This window comes from Culex pipiens, chromosome 3 (assembly GCF_016801865.2).
Source record: "Culex pipiens pallens isolate TS chromosome 3, TS_CPP_V2, whole genome shotgun sequence".
Taxonomy (NCBI): domain Eukaryota; kingdom Metazoa; phylum Arthropoda; class Insecta; order Diptera; family Culicidae; genus Culex; species Culex pipiens.
In genome coordinates this window covers 148,768,750-148,788,580 of record NC_068939.1, presented here as the reverse complement: position 1 = coordinate 148,788,580, position 19,831 = coordinate 148,768,750, and the positions used below count along the sequence as shown (strand labels likewise).

Genomic DNA, 19,831 nt, shown 5'->3' with positions numbered 1-19,831 from the left:
TGTAAAGTTTGCATATTTTTATTTAATTAGGATTAATTTTTGTGTAAAATTATAATAGATGTTCGATATGTAATATGTAAAAATGTTAATATCTCAGGTTATGTTTCAATAGGTCCTAAGCGCCCGTTTTGAACAATTTGACGAAACATTTTATTTGTTTCAGGAAAAATAAATGACGTATTGCAAACTAACCAGAGATATTTCCTATCGTACTATCGTTTCAATCTGGATTTTCGACATTTTTGTTAAATTAATGACTTTTCAATGTTGTTTCATGAAAAACATTCAGAACTTATATTGTTCCTTGCACTATGAACTAAATTCATCCTGCGGAAATCTACTTATCATTTGATGTCAGTGGCGAGAAGCAGTTCAAAACATCCAAACCCTTGAAAAATGTGTAAATCGTAAAACTAATAATACAGGATTTTCATATGTATTCATAACAAGTTATTTTTCAAACCTTTTGATGGCTTCTTGTTCGCTTGAAAACCCTATTAAGAAGAAGAATTGTGTGGTAATTTTGCTGATGTTTTAAATGAAAAAAATATGTTTAAGAGAAAATAAGAGTAAAATTCCCATTATTGTACAGATTCCCACATTTTCAAATTTTGTTTTAGAAAGAAATAAAATAAGTGAGTTATTCGGGAAAAAAGATATTTCAGTTTGGCAATAAAAATTTCTTAAAAAAAAAAAACAGAAAATCGTTAGTGAATATTGAAAGCGAGAAGAAAAGATTTTTCCTGGCAAATGAATTACATTTAACATGAACTTTGAATACTTTAGGTCACGATACAGAGGTTAGTAAACAACACAAAAAAGCAAACATTTTCAATATAATGTGATATTTATTCGTTTTTTTATTTGTAATCATTCGAACTAGTTTATGAACTATTTACAGAGGCAATTTTGCTAACCTAAATCTAGTAACAATACATCAATGAATTTTCGGTTCTTCCAAAAATAAAGAAACTACTCGCTCTTATGACACTTTCTACAAAACCTAGTAATAACAAATCAGACAAAGCTCTCAATCTACCACAGTCACTATTTACACAAGTTGTACATCTGCACCAGTTGGCCAATGTATGAGAAGTTTGCCAACGGGCTTGATCCTACATCCTAACCTAAATGGCGATTCCTACGCGAGCCACAGCTTCAGCGGCAGCTTGTTGAACAGTTCGTTCCACAGCCCGGTGAAGATCTCCGCCAGGCCGTGCTCGAGGTCCGCCCGCAGCTCGGAAATCACCTCGTTGGCATTCTGGTTCAGGAACAGGTTCAGCGACGCCCCCAGGACCTGGTTGCCTTGGAACAGATTGTCCAGATGAATGCGCATGCCACCGACCAAAAAGGTTACTTTCATCTCCTCGATGTAGATAGCGTCCTTTAATTTGCAAGAGGGGGAAAAAAAGAACAGAATCGAATGTTAAACCGGCTGCCGGACAAGGAAAACTGCATTCTTAAGTGCACGCGTAAAAATGCACTTGCGGTGTGGCAAAAGGGACAGACTCACCTCGGGCAGCGGCCGCACTCCAAACTTGGTCGAGACGGATGTTTTGACGTCCTTCAGCACCATCGTTACGTCACCGTCGCCGACCAGGGGCAACAGAAGGACGTTTCCCTTCAGGTTGTACGCCGCGTCGATCTTCAGCTTCGGAATCTCCAGGTCGAAGCTGAGCTGGTTGGTCTTGAAGTCCAGGCTGGCCCGCTTGACGGTGGTGTTGGAGGGGCCCTTGACGTTGAGCTTCTTGAAGCCACCGCTCAGCATGAGTCCGCCCGAGCCCCGGGACACCTGGACCGATTCGATGCGCAGCGGGTCGAACGGTTGGACGCCGATGTCGGGAATGCCTGATATATTGCATATAAAATTAAAATAAAAAAAATATATTGAAGAAGGTAAAATCAATTTGAAACATTAAACTTTTCCACAGAACATCGTCAAAACTCAAAATCCAACCAAATAATTCACCTACCGTTTGCAATGTAGGGGAACGTTTCCTCGAACATCTTTTTGAAGCACTGGTTTTCGTTAGGGTTGTCCCGCCGGCAAACTCGCAACCAATTAGCTGTAACGGGCAAAGAAAAAAATATGAACATAACTAGACCCAACTATGCAATTTAGTTGACATGATTGGTCGTTTACGACAGTGAAAAACCAAAAAAAATCTTTCTGAACCGGCATTTGCCGGCTGACTTGGTTGTAAGATTGGCGCCAGCTTAGCAGTTGATTTAGGTGTGACGGTTATGGTTAGCCGAATTTCACGGTTTGGCTGAGCACTGCTATTTATTTTATTTAGCAATCGAATTGAAGGGGGTGGTGTTGTTCAAAACGAACAAAATAACAAAACCAACGTACTCAAAATTATAAACGAAAACACGCCAGAAAAAAGGGGTCGCATAATTTTCTTACGACAGCGCACTATTCAAATCGTTCACGAGTTTGCGGAGTTTATTGTACGAGAGCATAGAAGCACAAACATAAAATTAAGTCTCGTGACCATTCGTCGTATAACATAGTTGAGATAATTATACGATCATGCCGGTAGTTAGGGACTCTGCGATCAGGTGCTGAAGGCTTTGCTTTGCTTAATTACTGGAGTCGTTGAGGTGTTAACTTTATGATCTGATTTAGGTTAACATTTACGATCTTTCAAGCATGAAATTGAATTAAAAATTAAAAGAACTTCTATACAAAAGAGATTAATTGTTTAATTGTTTATTAACATTCATCTGACAATGTTTGTCTTAATGAATAAAAGTTTGAGTACGGTTGATTTTATCACGAAAACGGACAGACGATTCACCAAATTCAAACAAATCTTCTACTGCTGTGAAGGCTCGGATCATGCTGGAAACTGGTTCGTTGAAACCATAGGCTGTACGGTGGAATCTGCGGGCTAGTAGCGTTGAGTCACGAAGCGTTCTTTGCGGTGTGCGGAAGTTTATAAGAGAGAGCAGATTCGGAGAGTCGACTTCACCGTTTGTTTTGACTATTTATGATGTCTATAGCATGTGTACAGTCATGCCTCGGTTTTGCACGCCTCGGTTTTGCACTGCCCCGGTTTTGCACCGTTCAGCTGCCTCGGTTAAGCACGGCCCAGTGCTTAACTGAAGCACAGAGCTTATGGGATTTTGGCTATATGGGAGACATTGGCTATAATTCTATGAATATTCATGCTAACATCAAAAATTGTAGTGTTTTGGAATCGGGATGATATCAGCTATCCATTAAAATTATAATTTCATGAAAATTTTCACAAAAATACGTATTTTTCCTGTATTTTGAAAATGCATATTTTTTCTCTAAAGAAACCAAAAATATATTGATATTGCAATATGGGTATCAAATGATCAGGTTTTTTTTCATACATTTTGGATGTAACAATAACATTTTTAGAAAATACTCAAAACTTTCACAAAACTACGTATTTTCGAAAAAATACTCAAAATTTTAATTTTTACAATATGGGTATCAAACGATCGGGATTTTTTCATACATTTCGAATGTATTAACAACATTTTTAGAAAATACTCAAAATTTTCACAAAACTACGAATTTTTGAAAAAAAGTACTCAAAATTTCCGTATTGACAATGTGGGTATCAAACGATGTTGATTTTTTCATACAATTTGAATTTAATAACAGCATTTTTTTTAAATACTCATAATTTTCACAAAACTACGTATTTTCAAAAAAAATACTAAAAATTTCAATATTTACAATATGGGTATCAAACGATCGGGATTTTTTCATACATTTCGAATGTAATAACAACATTTTTAGAAAATACTCAAAATTTTCACAAAACTACGTATTTTCAAAAAAAATACTCGAAATTTCGATATTTGCAATATGGGTATCAAACAATCGGGATTTTTCATACATTTCGAAAGTAAAAAAATTAAAATACTCAAAGTTTTCACAAGACTACATATTTTTGAAAAAAAAAATACTCAAAATTTCCGGTTTTCACAAGAGGTATTAGATGTTCGGGATTTTTTTATACATTTCAAAAGTTTTAACACAAATTTGTGAAAATACCCAAATTTTCACAAAACTACGTTTTTTAAAAAAAATACCCTAAATTTCAGTTTTTTACAATATGAGTATAACATGGTTGAGATTTTTTCATTAATTGTTTCTTTGTATCGTCAACGGAAATTTTAAGTATTATTTCGAAAATACGTAGTTTTGTGAAATTTTTTAGTATTTTCTAAAAATGTTGTTATTACATTCGAAATGTATGAAAAAATCCCGATTGTTTGATACCCACATTGTAAAACCGGAAATTTTGAGTACTTTTTTTCAAAAATTCGTAGTTTTGTGAAAATTTTGAGTATTTTCTAAAAATGTTGTTATTACATTCGAAATGTATGAAAAAATACCAAACGTTTGATACCCATATTGTAAATATTGAAATTTTTAGTATTTTTTTTTGAAAATACGTAGTTTTGTGAAAATTATGAGTATTTAAAAAAAATGCTGTTATTAAATTCAAATTGTATGAAAAAATCAAGATCGTTTGATACCCACATTGTCAATACGGAAATTTTGAGTACTTTTTTTCAAAAATTCGTAGTTTTGTGAAAATTTTGAATATTTTCTAAAAATGTTGTTATTACATTTCAAATGTATGAAAAAAATCTGATCGTTTGATACCCATATTGTAAAAATGGAAATTTTGAGTATTTTTTCGAAAATTCGTAGCTTTGTGAAAATTTTCAGTTTTTTTTGAAAATGTTGTTATTACATTCGAAATGTATGAAAAAATTCCGATCGTTTGATACCCATATTGTAAAAATTGAAATTTTGAGTATTTTTTCGAAAATACGTAGTTTTGTGAAAATTTTGAGTATTTTCTAAAAATGTTATTGTTACATCCAAAATGTATGAAAAACCCCTGATCATTTGATACCCATATTGCAATTACAATATATTGTTGGTTTCTTTAGGAAAAAAATATGCATTTTCGAAATACAGGAAAAATACGTATTTTTGTGAAAACTTTCATGAAATAATAATTTTAATGGATAGCTGACATCATCCCGATTCCAAAACACTATAATTTTTGATGTTTGCATGATTTTTCGTACGATTAAAGCCAATGTCTCCCATATAGCCAAAATCCCATAAGCTTTGTGCCTCGGTTATGCACGCCTCGGTTTTGCATCCCCCATATGCGGTGCTAAACCGAGGCACGTCTGTACATGTTAAGGTGAAGCCGTTGATCAGTTTCGAAGAAAATTGATCATTACTATAAAATATTCTGTATTAAATTCAATTCAACGAATTTTTGCACCAAAATGAATCAGCATGTGCCGGTTGTTGCCTTCTTGAAGCCACTGAAGGAATTTTTGACTTAAGCAAGTATGTTTCAAAATTTATATAATTTTGTGGTACAATCATTGACGTCCTAGTTGGCAATCATGGCCAAAAGAAACGTTTGGTAGTGTGTATGAACTCCGTGTAAAAGTGGTGTCAGTGGTGACCCCGTTCATTTGACAACAGTTGGTGTCAAACCATCGGGGTTTAAGTGTACAAAGTATATTTTTGTTTTCGTCAGATATTAATTTTTTTTTAAACTAGTGTTAAGTGCATTTTTAAGCACTTTTTTCATTCATGTGTTGAGACTATGGCTACCTTTCGGAAGTCGTGCTTTTTGTGCTCCGTTTGTAAGGATTTTTGTAAGGGAGGCTGCAAAACATGACTTCCGAAAGGATAACCGACAAAAAAGCAAAAAAACGAAGTTGACTTTATAGCTGTCGGCCACTATTGCTAGTACCAACCACTAGTGTCTTCCTTTTTATCTACAAGGACTTCGCCGCCCTGGGCTCCTAAGTGTTTGAGTACGGCATGGAGCGACGGCGCCGGATACCCATATTTACACAAAGAATTTTAGAGCGCCCGCCGCGGGACTCGAACCAGCAACCTCTGGATTGTGAGTCCAGTGCGCGGTCCGATTGATCCACACAGGCGGGGACAATTCAAAGTTTTTTTTTTAATTTTGTTGTAATATAGATATTTATTAAATTACTACAATATTATCGGAGCCACATAATACTTATGAAAAATATTTCTCATGAACTTTGTGACAATAGAACTTAAAAACATCCTGCAACCCACTTTTAACAGATGCAATAAATTTTCCTTTCCTTAATTGTTGTTTAATTATAATTAAGCCTTATAGTGTGTCCTCAAAAACATTAGGAAAAAACGAAAATATAAAAATAAGTGTTGGATCTTTCACTGCCAACTCACCCCTCTTCCCCTCTCCGTTCGTGGACAATTTCAAGATTTTTTTAAGAAGCACAGATACCAAAATCAGAAATCAGCGAACTCATCAAATTGTTTAATACCATTCATTGAGATAAATGTATCATTCACAGTTGAAAGGATCCCTCAAAAACATTTTTTAAAAACATTGGAAAGAAGAACTCCTAAAATTGTAGAAAATTTATGGGTTGAAGTGTTATTTGTTTTATGTGACTTTGCCAATGTTTAAAAAAAATGAAATTTTTTAGGAGTCAACATTGGCTGTGTTTTTTACTAACATTTTCTTATTTTAAGTAAAAATAAGTATGCAGTAATTTTTTCCGTATCCTAGACTTTGCCTCGATGCATTTTTTACAACTTAAATGATAATGGAGCCATTCTATAGCAGAATATGGGAAAACCAGCAAAAAAATTAAAAAAGTAACTGTAAAAACATGAAAAAATTAAATAGGCAAAATGTAATGATAGTAGGTGGTAGAAAAAGCCATATACTACCAAAAACAAACATAACTAAACAAGATAAATGCAAATTAAAATAGTATACGGGACATTCCAGGTCAACTGAGTACACTTTTGGACTTGACCTTCATCGATTTGGACCATTCCTCTATTTTTGGCACCGCCCTCTTTTTTGATTTTCTAAAAAAATTCTTTTAATCATAACTTTGCAAATACTTAAGCAAAAAACTTTCTACAGGTTGCATTTTATAGAAAATTGTCCAAGGAATTCGATAAAAAAAATTTAAATCCTTAAATGCCCACTAATATTATATTTTAACGTTTTAAGTATAAAAATTCAGTTTTGACTGATTCCTTATAATTTAATTTGTTTTATTTTATCAGCGTCGTGTTCCTCGGACAATTTTACATAATGATCAATGTAGACCTCAAACTAAAATGAACTATTGGCAAGATACAGTGAATTCACTGAAAAAAAAGATTTTACGCAGCACTCGGAAAAACATGGTGTACTTTTCAACAAACAGGGATGTATTTCGCATAGTTTGGTTTTTATATGTGAGAAACTTATTTTGGATTTAAATTCAAAGGACTTTTTTCAGTAAAATCGCTGTATCTCGCCAAGAGTGCATTTTAGTTTGAGGTCTACATTGATTATTATTCAAAATTGTCCGGGGAACACGATGCTGAAAAAATAAAACAACTTAAAATATAAGGAATTGCTCAAAACTGAATTTTAATACTTAAAACGTTAAAATATAATATTAGTGGGAATTTAAGGGTTAAAATTTTATTTCATCGAATTCCTTGGACAATTTTCTATAAAATGCAACCTGTAGAAAGCCTTTTGCTTAAGTATTTGCAAAGTTATGATTAAAAGATATTTTTTTTTTGAAAATCGTCAAAAAAGAGGGCGGTGTCAAAAATAGAGGGATGGTCCAATCAGCACCTAATTTGGAATTTCTGTTAACTACCGGTAGATGAACGTTCCCTCCAAGTTTGGTCCAAATTGGTGAAGGTCGAGTTCAAAAGAAACAACATAAAACAAGAGAAGCAAAGTTTTTCGTAGAGCAAAAGTTGCTGAAAATTACCTGGGCGGTAAAGGGTTAATTAAAATATTGAATTGAATCGAGTTGAAACATCGTAAAACCCATGATGCAAAGTAGCATTTGTTGTAAAAAATAGTTTGCTTCGGCAAAATAGCATCAATGATTAAGGTTTTTTGTTTGATGAAATAAAGTTTTCGTATACTGATTAATTGATTCTTCTTACTTCTCTTGATTTATGATCCAAAAATTTTGATAACAGAGAATTTGTAAGACAAATTTGTACTACTCTAAATGAATGTTCGTTAACTGTTTCTGTTGTTTAAAAAAAATCATACAAAATTTGAGTATTTGTTTGTTTAACCGCAACTTTCTGTTGATCCGTACCAGAATCGATGGATATAAAATTCAAAAAATGCTATTGCCTTTTCATGTCTGATGTATTTTGAATGCTTTTTAAGCTGTTATGAATATTTTGTTATAATTGCCGAGCTTTCATTTATTTAGACGACAAATATGTATTTTATTTCGAAACTATTTAATTTAATTTATTAAAATATAGTTTTTGTATTTTTATTACATTTAACTTCCAAATAAATATTTGTGCATTATTATTTCACATTAGTGTGTGTTTAAATCGACTGAATTTCAATCAATTTCAATCAATCACTTATGAAAGCGTCATACTTTAAACCACTAAAGTTTTCTAACACTTCTCCAAACAGCCCACTTTTAACCACAATCACGACACGACCCTTTTTTAGAACTTACGTTTCTCCTTCAGCTGGGGAAAGTCCTTGTTGCGAATGGCGATCTCCTTGGCCTGGACAGTGTCAATGATTTCTAGCAGCAGCACCGCGGCCAACACTAGGGCCGCCCTTCGTAGTGCTGCCATAAGTACCGTGTGTGTAGAACTTTTAGCCTGACAGGTCATCACCGCCGATGATTGCTGTTGCTGCTGCCGTTGCCGCCGTACCACCGAAGTCGCGATCATGTTCCGAGTCACACTGAGCCGTTTGGCACCGAAACGATTAGGTTTTGTTTGGTTCTTAAATCGTTGCAACAAGCTAACGACGATCCTCGCGCGCGCACACACCACGTGGATTGCACAACTTTTTGAGTTGAACACACCGCTTCGGTACAACACCGCTGCTGCTTAGTGGTTTGTAGGATAATGTCACCCGGTGAGGTACAGGTGCAGCAATGCAACATAAATCTAAACTTCCAGACGGTTCGGCAGGTGCTTAACTTAGAACCTACCAGTTCTCTAGCGAAAAGATCACTGACACCAGCCGCGTTGAGGTATTGCTCAACTGGTAAGAGATTCTAGAAGAATTTACTTGCGAAAACTTGGTTACTTCAAAAAACGAGTTTTCGCAACTCCATTGGCAACTCCGCAGCAGGTGCAGTGACCGGATCTCCAGCGAACTCAATCTCCCGAACTCCGTGCAAAGAGTCTCGTCAGTCAAAATCGCCAATTTCCACCAGTTATGCAAAGCACTGCACTTTTAGATAACACCGAGCACTGCCAAGGAGCAACACTAACCTACAGCTAACAAACCAACTAACTAGCGTTTACTCTGCTGTGCTGAGCCTGCACACGTTTAACCAGCCTGCCTGCCAACGATTGATGGAAGCTACTAACTTGGCCAAGCCAAGCCAGGGTACAGAGTGAGCACAGAGTAAACTTTTGGGCTTTTGGCCACCACCAGGTGCGAACTGCACAGCTACCAACACACGTCCGAGCCCGCGCACTGTTGATGAAGTAATAAACACAAAAAATTTCATTAAAGGTTCTCCTGCACCGCCAGCGCATGGCCAACCTCTGGTCATGTTGGGGAGAATGGCTCCACCTGCGATAGGCTGAGTCAAAAGTTGGATTTTTCTTAATTTATGAAAAAAATAATACATGGGTAATTCTCTACCAACTCACACAAAATCGGGAAAAGTTGCCCCGACCCCTCTTCGATTTGCCTGAAAATTTGTCCTAAGGGGTAACTTTTGTCCCTGATCACGAATCCGAGGTTCGTTTTTTGATATCTCGTGACGGAGGGGCGGTACGACCCCTTCCATTTTTTAACATGCGAAAAAAGAGGTGTTTTCAATAATTTGCAGCCTGAAACGGTGATGAGATAGAAATTTGGTGTCAAAAGACTTTTATGTAAAATTAGACACCCGATTTGATGGCGTACTCAGAATTCCGAAAAAAACGTATTTTTCATCGAAAAAAACACTAAAAAAGTTTTAAAAATTCTCCCATTTTCCGTTACTCGACTGTATAATTTTTTGGAACATGTCATTTTATGGGAAATTTAATGTACTTTTCGAATCTACATTGACCCAGAAAGGTCATTTTTTCATTTAGAACAAAATTTTTCATTTTAAAATTTCGTGTTTTTTCTAACTTTGCAGGATTATTTTTTAGAGTGTAACAAGTTCTACAAAAAATTGATATATAGACATATAGGGTTTGCTTATAAACATCACGAGTTATCGCGATTTTACGAAAAAAAGTTTTGAAAAAGTTACTTATTGCGTTTCTATTTGTTTCGTCGTCCATGTCTGTCGCGGGTGACCATGAACGGCCATGATCGATGACGATCAACTTTTTCAAAACTTTTTTTTCGTAAAATCACGATAACTCGTGATGTTTATAAGCAAACCCCTAGAACTCTAAAAAATAATCCTGCAAAGTTAGAAGAAACACGAAATTTTAAAACGAAAATTTTTGATCTAAATGAAAAAATGACCCTTCTGGGTCAATGTGGATTCGAAAAGTACATTAAATTTCCCATAAAATGACATGTTCTAAAATTTTTTACAGTCAAATAACGGAAAATTGGGAGAATTTTCAAAACTTTTTTAGTGTTTTTTTCGATAAAAAATACGTTTTTTCGGAATTCTGAGTACGCCATCAAATCGGGCGTCTAATTTTACATAAAAGTCTTTTAACACCAAATTTCTATCTCATCACCGTTTCTGGCTGTAAATTATTGAAAAACACCTCTTTTTTCGCATGCTCAAAAATGGAAGGGGTCGTACCGCCCCGCCGTCACGAGATATCAAAAAATGGACCTCGGATTCGTGATCAGGGACAAAAGTTACCCCTTAGGACAAAGTTTCACGCAAATCGAAGAGGGGTCGGGGCAACTGCTGTGTGAGTTGGCGGAGAATTACCCACGTTTCAACAAAAATGGGCAAACGTCTGTTTAAAAATGATTTTAAATAACATAAACAAAATCTCTGGCATCAGCAGTCAAAATCATCAGCTGAGCAAATGTCTGTGTGTTGGGCTGTATGTAGACATGTGTACTGAATCAATGTCACTGGAATATCTCGTCACTGACTGAACCGATTTGGACCGTTTTGGCTTCATTCGATTCGTCTTGGGGTCCTATAAGTCCCTATTGACATTTATAAGATTTGGTAAAGCACATCAAAAGTCATGCTTAAAAAACTGCTGCATATAAATTTCACAATTTGCAAAAAGGGTGTTTTTGCATGAAAACCTGCCATATTATATATTTCCAGAAAGGTTCTGAAATGACATTTCTTGTCGATTAAGAATTTTCAAGATCTGACTTACCTATCTAAAATAACAAGCAGTTTAAAAAATGGTCTGAATTTACATAACCTCAAATGGTCGGGTCTGATCGCCACGAAAAAGCCGTGTAGAGGGATGCCATTTTCCTCAAAGGTGGTGTCTGTATTATCTTGACAAAAAGTCTGTAGGTAGTTTGTTTTTTTTACTCATCACTTTTTTTTATTGGGACCTCTTAGGTACTGCGACTTGAGACTTGAGCTGGACACTTAAGGGGTGTTGGAATCACTCTATAAATGAGAGGAAGGCACCAACCAGCTAAAGGTGGATTAAATAAAGTTTTTATTCAAAGATAGTAAGGAAAAAAAAATAAAGTCGAGCAATGACAGAAAATTCAATTAAAATTTGAGCAATCTATGTTTAATATGCTAAGAATATATATCATAATACATTCATAATAATTATAAAAAGCTCAAACAAAAATTGATAGAAAAATCAAAATGCTAGTGACAACCGAACCAGTCTAAACAAAAAATGAAGAAGATGTTCATAGCAATTTATGCTGGAGTCAACTTAACTATCACTGATGAATACCAATCAAGAATATAGCCAAAGATGGTGTTGTCACAGTCAATCCAAAAGTCGGAATTGAATTTGATTATTTTATCAGTATTAAAACATGTAACTTTGCTATTTTCAATACATCCAAGAGAAAAAGCTTATTAGTGTTAAATTTAAGTTGAATTTTTATTGTAAGATTAGACAAAACGGGTAAATACCATCGTCGGGTATAGAATGCACCAACATGGTCGCTTCTTCGGGCTAAAGGTTGCAACCTCTGCTTGTCTATTTGTGATGCACCTCACGATTTAATGACAGTCAAATTGCGAAGCATGGCATGAATCGCTGACGTCTTGTTTTGGTTATTGCAATAATCAGCGGTTTATCCAAGGTTAGAAATTGTTTTTTTTCGCAATAAGTATATACCTGTATTTGTAGATCACTCCCTCATATTTCAAGCATTGACGTTCCTGGCATTTTTTAAGGTTTAAGTTGTATCAGTTGCTTTTCTATGTTTGCTTTTCTTCAGGTGATGCGTGACTCGAATCCAAACATTCTTTAAAAAGGCTTTTGATAAATATTCGCGCCTTTGTTCGTAAACAGCAAACATTGTCAACACTTAGAAATACAGTGATATCAAGCTCACTGTGTGAAAACTAAACTAATTGTCCTCAAAGTTGCACCTGGGTGCTATAAAACAAATTTACCACACAGTAATACATAACTTCACATCTTGCCAGACAATCTGTTACCAAGAGGCGTGCATCTGAAAGTCTGCCCAATTCTCCGTACCGAAACAACACCGGTTAAATCCTGTACCGAACCAATTCCAAAACCCTCTTGCAGCAGCGTTCATTAGATAACCCACTAACCTCCAGGCGCACTTAAAGAGTCCTGCCCCCAAAAATGAGCCGCACTCTTGTAATGCGCTCTCTTGTTGTCGAAAGGTTTGTAGGCCATGTTAAACGTCGATTAAAGTACGAGGTTTTTTTTTCTTTTAGTTGCACTTCATGTGGGCGCGTCACGCGATGTAATGTGCGCCAAAAATTTCGATTAACTTATGTGATTACTGGGTGTACACGGCAAAAATGGGGTTTAATGTAATTTAGGCCTCTTCAACTTGAAACGTCTGTAAATATTTTTATGATTTGTTCACAGAAATAGTTAAAATTTTTGATTTTTTTAAATTTTTTTTTTGAAATTAAAATAAATATTTTTGTTTCGAAATATCGAGTATGCTATCAAATCGGGCGTCCAATTTTACATAAAAGTCCCTTTGACATAAAATTTCCATCTCATCATTATTTCAGGCTGCAAATATTGAAAAACATGCCTTTTTTGCATGTCCAAATATTTAAGTGTTCGTACCGCCCCTCCGTCATGAGATATCAAAAAACGGACTTCGGATTCGTGATCAGGGACAAAAGTTACCCCTTAGATAAAGTTTCTAGCAAAACGAAGAGGGGTCGGGGCAACTTTTCCAGATTTCGTGTGAGTTAGTAAAGAATTACCCAAATGTTTAATTTTTTTAAATCCTGTTTTAACATCACATTTTAAACATGACCAGCTGATTCAACGAAAACATCATCAACGGCAATAAACCCACGAACAACCCTCCACCTTCCAGCAACCCCACCTCCACCGGTCTCGACGCCAATCACTACCACCTCCCCTTGAGGTCCAAGCCTACTAAGACCGAACGGCGCGGCGCGGGGTCCGAAAAATTTCACTGCCGTCGCACCTCTTGGAGCAAGAAAAGGCGCAAACAACAATAAACAAGCGAAACCAAAACAAAACACCAAGAAGATCGTTGAACAACAGTCACTCTTGACCGCTGCCAGTGTTTGCGAGGGGTGCACGGGAGGGCAATGGTCCAGTGATCCAGTGGCCGCGGCGGAGAAAAGTAGGTGAAAAATGCCTTTATCTCGGCATCGGCGGCCACGGCGGCGGCGTCTGTTTACAAGTAGCAGCGTGTGCGTTATGCAACCCCAGCAACACTGTTCAGGTGAAGCAGCAGCAGCAGTTATCGGTGATGTTTCGTAACATACACACGTGTGTGTGAGTGTATGTTCGGCGGACAATTTCGATGGGACTGACCGGTTGATGAACCGACCAGCCAGGCTCTCTTGACACGAGCCATACGTCATCGAGTCAGCTCAGAGACGAAGATCAGGCCACAAGATTTGACTGATGATGATGTTCATTCGTCTCTGTATTCAAGATCAGGTGGTCCATTAAACATTAACATTAAACATTAAACATTAAACATTAAACATTAAACATTAAACATTAAACATTAAACATTAAACATTAAACATTAAACATTAAACATTAAACATTAAACATTAAACATTAAACATTAAACATTAAACATTAAACATTAAACATTAAACATTAAACATTAAACATTAAACATTAAACATTAAACATTAAACATTAAACATTAAACATTAAACATTAAACATTAAACATTAAACATTAAACATTAAACATTAAACATTAAACATTAAACATTAAACATTAAACATTAAACATTAAACATTAAACATTAAACATTAAACATTAAACATTAAACATTAAACATTAAACATTAAACATTAAACATTAAACACTAAACAATAAATGGTCAAACAAAATCAGGCTGACGAAGGTCGATCGGGGTGTCAAATTTCTCAATAGCTTAAATTAATAATGGAGTGCTAAAGGTTTCGTTGAGCTGAAAACATAACGCTCCTAACGTTAAGTAACGATTTTGGTAGCATAACTCGAGGCTCTTTGCCAACAGTCCCCTTTTTATAACGCTATGTGCGCATAGTGCGCGGGCGTTTCGCTTTGTATTTCTTCGATTACTCTAAAACGACACAATATTTTGCAAACCTTTTTTAAGCTATTTGTAGATTGAATCAAGACGAACAAGTTGCTTTAAAAAGAATGCAAAAAAATTATTTCGTTTTAGAGTAATAGATGAAATACAAAGCTTAACACCTACGCACTATGCGAGGTTTAACTGTACATCATTTTGAATTGATTTTTAGGGCTGTAGAATTGGAAGCGGATCCGGAACCGGTGCACAGTGGGCGAAATGGAACCCAAAATCGGACTTAATTGAACGCGGCTGATTTCCTGGTATGAAAAATAGTGTTTCTTATGTAAAAAAATCCGGGGAATCGATTGGTGATGGTTTCATCCACCGCACAAAACAGTAAAGAGTCCATTTTTCCCCAATTCCCCATTTTTTAACTTTTTTTTCTTGAAAATCGGTCTGTATTTAGAGCGGAAGCTTTATGCGGCCATCCAAAATGCACCTAACTTTTGTGAAAATGTCCCAGGAATCCAGTAAAAAAAACCACTTGCTCCGCAAAAATCATCCAATTTCGCTATAAAAGCATTTTAGGCCATTTTCAAATGTTATGTCAGATTTTAAAAATCTGAAAATATTTTTATCGTAAAGATCAGACAATTTTACATAAGAATGACGATTTGCACTTGATTGTTTGACACATTTATGTTGATATAGAAATTAAACTAAATAAAAAGATTGAAGAATCAGTTTTGGGCCAATTTTCTCAAACGCAGAATAAACTGCCTTTTACATAATTTTTATTTTGATCAACATAAATGTGTCAAAGAATCAAGTGCAAATCGTCATTCTTATGTAAAATTGTCTGATCTTTACGATAAAAATAATTTCATATTTTTAAAATCTGACCTAACTTTTGAAAACGGCCAAAAATGCTTTTATAGCGAAATTGGGGATAAATGGACCATAGATGATTTTTGCGGAGCAAGTGGTTATTTTTACTGGATTCCTGGGACATTTTCACATAAGTTAAGTGCATTTTGGATGGCCGCATAAAGCTTCCGCTCTAAATACTGACCGATTTTCAAAAAAAATGTTAAAAAATGGGGTATTTGGGCAAAATGGACCCTTTGCTGTTTTGTGCGGTGGATGAAACCATCACCAATTGATTTCCCGGATTTTTTTACATAAGATACACTATTTTTCATACCAGGGAATCAGCCGCGTTCAATTGGGTCCTAAAATGAAGCTTAGATTGCTGATATTATTGTTTACAGCGATAAAGCTTATTTTTCTGAGTACAATGACCCTTTTTACGACCATAATGAGCTTAAAATGGATTTTTAAATCAATTTTGAAAAATTAACCTCGCGGTCCTTCTTGACAGAAAAGCTCCTACTTGACAGGTCGTTCCAAGGGGACCATAGTTGATCCATCGAAAAAATGTTGTCTTGTCAAAAAAAAATTTTGCATTAAAATGAAAAAAAGTGATCAGAAATGGTTTTTAATCGTGTTTTTTACCGTTGTACATAAAAATTGGCATAGGGCTTTACTACCCAATTAAGTCCGATTTTGGGTTCCATTTCGCCCACTGCACAGTGGTCCAGATTGCAAAATTAAGTGGAAAATGGATTTTCCGAAAAATGGTTAAGTTTTGGAGCTTTGGTGTCTTCAGAAGAGTTGTTGCATATTTTCTCTAAAACTTAACCCTGAATTGCCACGTTAAAAAAACTGATTTTTGAAGGTTTGCTCAGATGCTTTCTATATATTTTGTCGTAGAAGGCGTAGATTACGAGATAAAATTTTGGTGTCTTCGACAAAGTTGCTTGGATTGGCAAGCCCGTCAACTTTCTAGAAGACAAAAAAATTCCCAAAAATATTCCTGTAAAGTTAGATTTCCAAAATCACCCTAATCGTGAACCACCCTAATTTTCAACCAAATCAAAAGTTGCCCCTTTCTATTTGCAACAACTCTTCTGAAGACACCAAAGCTCCAAAACTTCACCATTTTTCGGAAAATCCATTTTCCACTTAATTTTGCGATCTGGACCACTGTGCACTGTGCGGTGTATGAGAAATTTATACTTTTTGAGGACACTGAGTTAGATCCGTGCCGTTCTCAAACACTTAGGAGTCCAAAGCGGCGAAGTCCTTGTAGATAAAAAGGAAGGCAATAGTGCAGGGGTGCTCAAAGTTTTGGGAGGCTGGGCCAAATTTGAAGCTCAAATTAGCTTGCGGGCGACATTTACAAAATAGGTTATTTAAAAAAAATTACAGTATTTTATTTTCTAAGATTAGAAATAATATGAATCCATAAGTTAACTTTTTCATTTCTGTTATTTTTTAACATTTTCATCAATTAAAATTATAGAAAAACAAAATGGCAGTTTTCTATCCGTTGATGTTGTTGTTGATTTTATTGTTTTAGTTAATTGAAAAAAGAAATTTTTATCTCAATGTACTTGTGTTTTCCAGTGTTCCCACTAGCCTAAGCCATCGGCTAGGCTAGGTTCATTTTTTTGGTTCAGGTTCACTCCACACGTCGGCAAGCATCGTCGGCTCAGGCTCAACGAGCGCCGTGAGCCATGGTTCATTTGGTTCAAACCAGGCGAGACTAGCCAAAATGAACCATTGGCTTGAACCAGGCTTGAACCTGATCAAAGAATGTTAGGCTAAACGGTGAGCTCTGTTACACCATGATACTATTCAACCCTAAATCTACTCCTGCGTAACACTGTTACACCGTAACAGTGTTACACCGTTACACCGTAACAGTGTTACACCGTTACACCGTAACAGTGTTACACCGTAACAATGTTACACCGTTACACCGTAACAGTGTTACACCGTAACAGTGTTACACCGTAACAGTGTTACACCGTAACATTGTTACACCGTAACACTGTTACACCGTAACACTGTTACACCGTAACACTGTTACACCGTAACACTGTTACACCGTAACACTGTTACACCGTAACACTGTTACACCGTAACACTGTTACACCGTAACACTGTTACACCGTAACACTGTTACACCGTAACACTGTTACACCGTAACACTGTTACACCCTAACACTGTTGCAACGAATGTTGTGGTGTAACAATGTTACGGTGTACGAATGTTACGGTGTAATAAATGTTACGGTGTAACAAATATGACGTTGTAACAATGTTACAGTGTAACAATGTTACGGTGTAACAATGTTACGGTGTAACAATGTTACGGTGTAACAATGTTACATCATTATATTTGTTACACGGTAGCATTGTTGCACCGTAACACTTATGCATAGTCATGGTTTTCATTAGCCGGGTTAGCCTGGCTTAAGCCATGGTTCATGGTTCACTGAACCAGGATTGAACCACAAAAGGAGGCTTAAGCCGAACCAATTTTATTGGTGAACCTAGCCTAACCGGTTCATTTGGGAACTCTGTGTTTTCAATAAGATTTTAAAGGTTTTTTTTTGTAATTGGATAATTCTCCGCCAACTCACACAGCAGTTGCCCCGACCCCTCTTCGAGTTGCGTGAAACTTTGTGCTAAGGGGTAACTTTTGTTCCTGATCACGAATCCGAGGTCCTTTTTTTGATATCTCGTGACAGAAGGGCAGTACGACCCCTTCCATTTTTGAACATGCGAAAAAAGAGGAGTTTTTCAATAATTTGCAGCCTGAAACGGTGATGAGATAGAAATTTGGTGTCAAAGGGACTTTTATGTAAAATTAGACGCCCGATTTGATGGCATACTCAAAATTCCGAAAAAACGTATTTTTCATCGAAAAAAACACTAAGAAAGTTTTAAAAATTTTCCCATTTTCCGTTACTCGACTGTAAAAATTTTTGGAAAAAACCTCTTTTTCGCATGTTCAAAAATGGAAGGGGTCGTACCGCCCCTCCGTCACGAGATATCAAAAAACGGACCTCGGATTCGTGATCAGAGACAAAAGATACCCCTTAGGACAAAGTTTCACGCAAATCGAAGAGGGGTCGGGGCAACTTTTTCCGATTTCGTGTGAATTACCCATAAAATAATTTTACAGGTGGTCAACGGACCATTTTACATGATCTTTCAAAACGGGTCCGCGGGCCACAAAAAATCCCCTCGCGGGCCATACTTTGGTCACCCCTGCACTAGTGGTTGGTACTAGCAATAGTGGCCGACAGCTATAAAGTCAACTTCGTTTTTTCGAGTTGGAGTTAGAGCAAGTCTAAATGATTCTTGAAAAGCCGGAGTCATTTAGAAGATTTAAAGTAGGAGTCAAAATTTTTTTTGAAGCCGAAATTGAAGTCGAAGTAAATGATGCAGAAAAACTTAACTCCAAACCTAAGGATGGTGCTACCAAAAATAGGGTGGTACGAGAAACGGCTGAATCAATTTTAGCTCTCCACCAGGGTTGTAAAAATATCAAACTATCAGCTCTCAGCGACCACAATTATCAAGTCTGAATACTCACACCCCAAATACAGCTACTCGCTCATTTTTCCGTTTTGATATTCTCAGCGCCGAACGAAGCCAAACACGCTTTTGTGTTTACACATTCGTGTTTGAAGCTTTCACGACCATCCAACCGCAGCAGCGTTTAACCACAAAAGCCGGCTCCTAATCGCCGTCTCGCGTTTTTTCATTGCTGTTTATGGAGAGACGTAGAGACTCAACGGTGAGAGCGAATATTCGAAGAAAATAGGGTCTCGTGGCGCAGGGGTAGCGGCTTCGGCTGCCGATCCCGATGATGCTATGAGACGCGGGTTCGATTCCCGCCTTATCCACTGAGCTTCTATCGGATGGTGAAGTAAAACGTCGGTCCCGGTTTCTCCTGTCTCGTCAGAGGCGCTGGAGCAGAAATCCCACGTTAGAGGAAGGCCATGCCCCGGGGGGCGTAGTGCCAATAGTTTAGTTTTTTTTTTTTAGCTATCCAAGCCCGATCTCACACACACTTGCACACCATTTGTTTTGCTGGCCGGTACAAAATTTAACCTAATTTTTTGCCGTGTACGTACACGCAATACATGCGCAAGTAGATAACTCTATGGGAGGAATGATAGAGGGAGAATGTCATCACTGGAAATCACGAGACACAAGAAGAGATCTCATAAGCTATAGTGATTGTCATAATACTCTCTTATGTTTCGATGTAAAGATTATCAAAT

General features: G+C 36.4%; 1 protein-coding gene across 5 annotated transcripts; it reads right to left on the bottom strand.

Annotated features, from left to right (window-relative positions):
• Nucleotides 1-837: 837 nt before the first annotated feature.
• Nucleotides 838-9,525, bottom strand: LOC120432198 (protein takeout). Of its 5 annotated transcripts, none has more exons than XM_052710396.1 (5): nucleotides 9,040-9,525; nucleotides 8,551-8,931; nucleotides 1,974-2,066; nucleotides 1,514-1,848; nucleotides 838-1,384 (listed from the first exon to the last, which is right to left on the bottom strand). In XM_052710396.1, the coding sequence occupies exons 2-5, from the start codon at nucleotides 8,771-8,773 to the stop codon at nucleotides 1,142-1,144; spliced, it is 894 nt and encodes a 297-aa protein (XP_052566356.1). In that variant the 5' UTR covers nucleotides 8,774-8,931; nucleotides 9,040-9,525; the 3' UTR covers nucleotides 838-1,141. The 5 variants fall into 5 exon arrangements, with proteins under 5 accessions (XP_052566356.1, XP_052566358.1, XP_052566355.1 ...); XM_052710398.1 differs by having other exon boundaries at nucleotides 9,326-9,525; XM_052710395.1 differs by having other exon boundaries at nucleotides 8,551-9,061; nucleotides 9,349-9,525.
• Nucleotides 9,526-19,831: the final 10,306 nt, after the last annotated feature.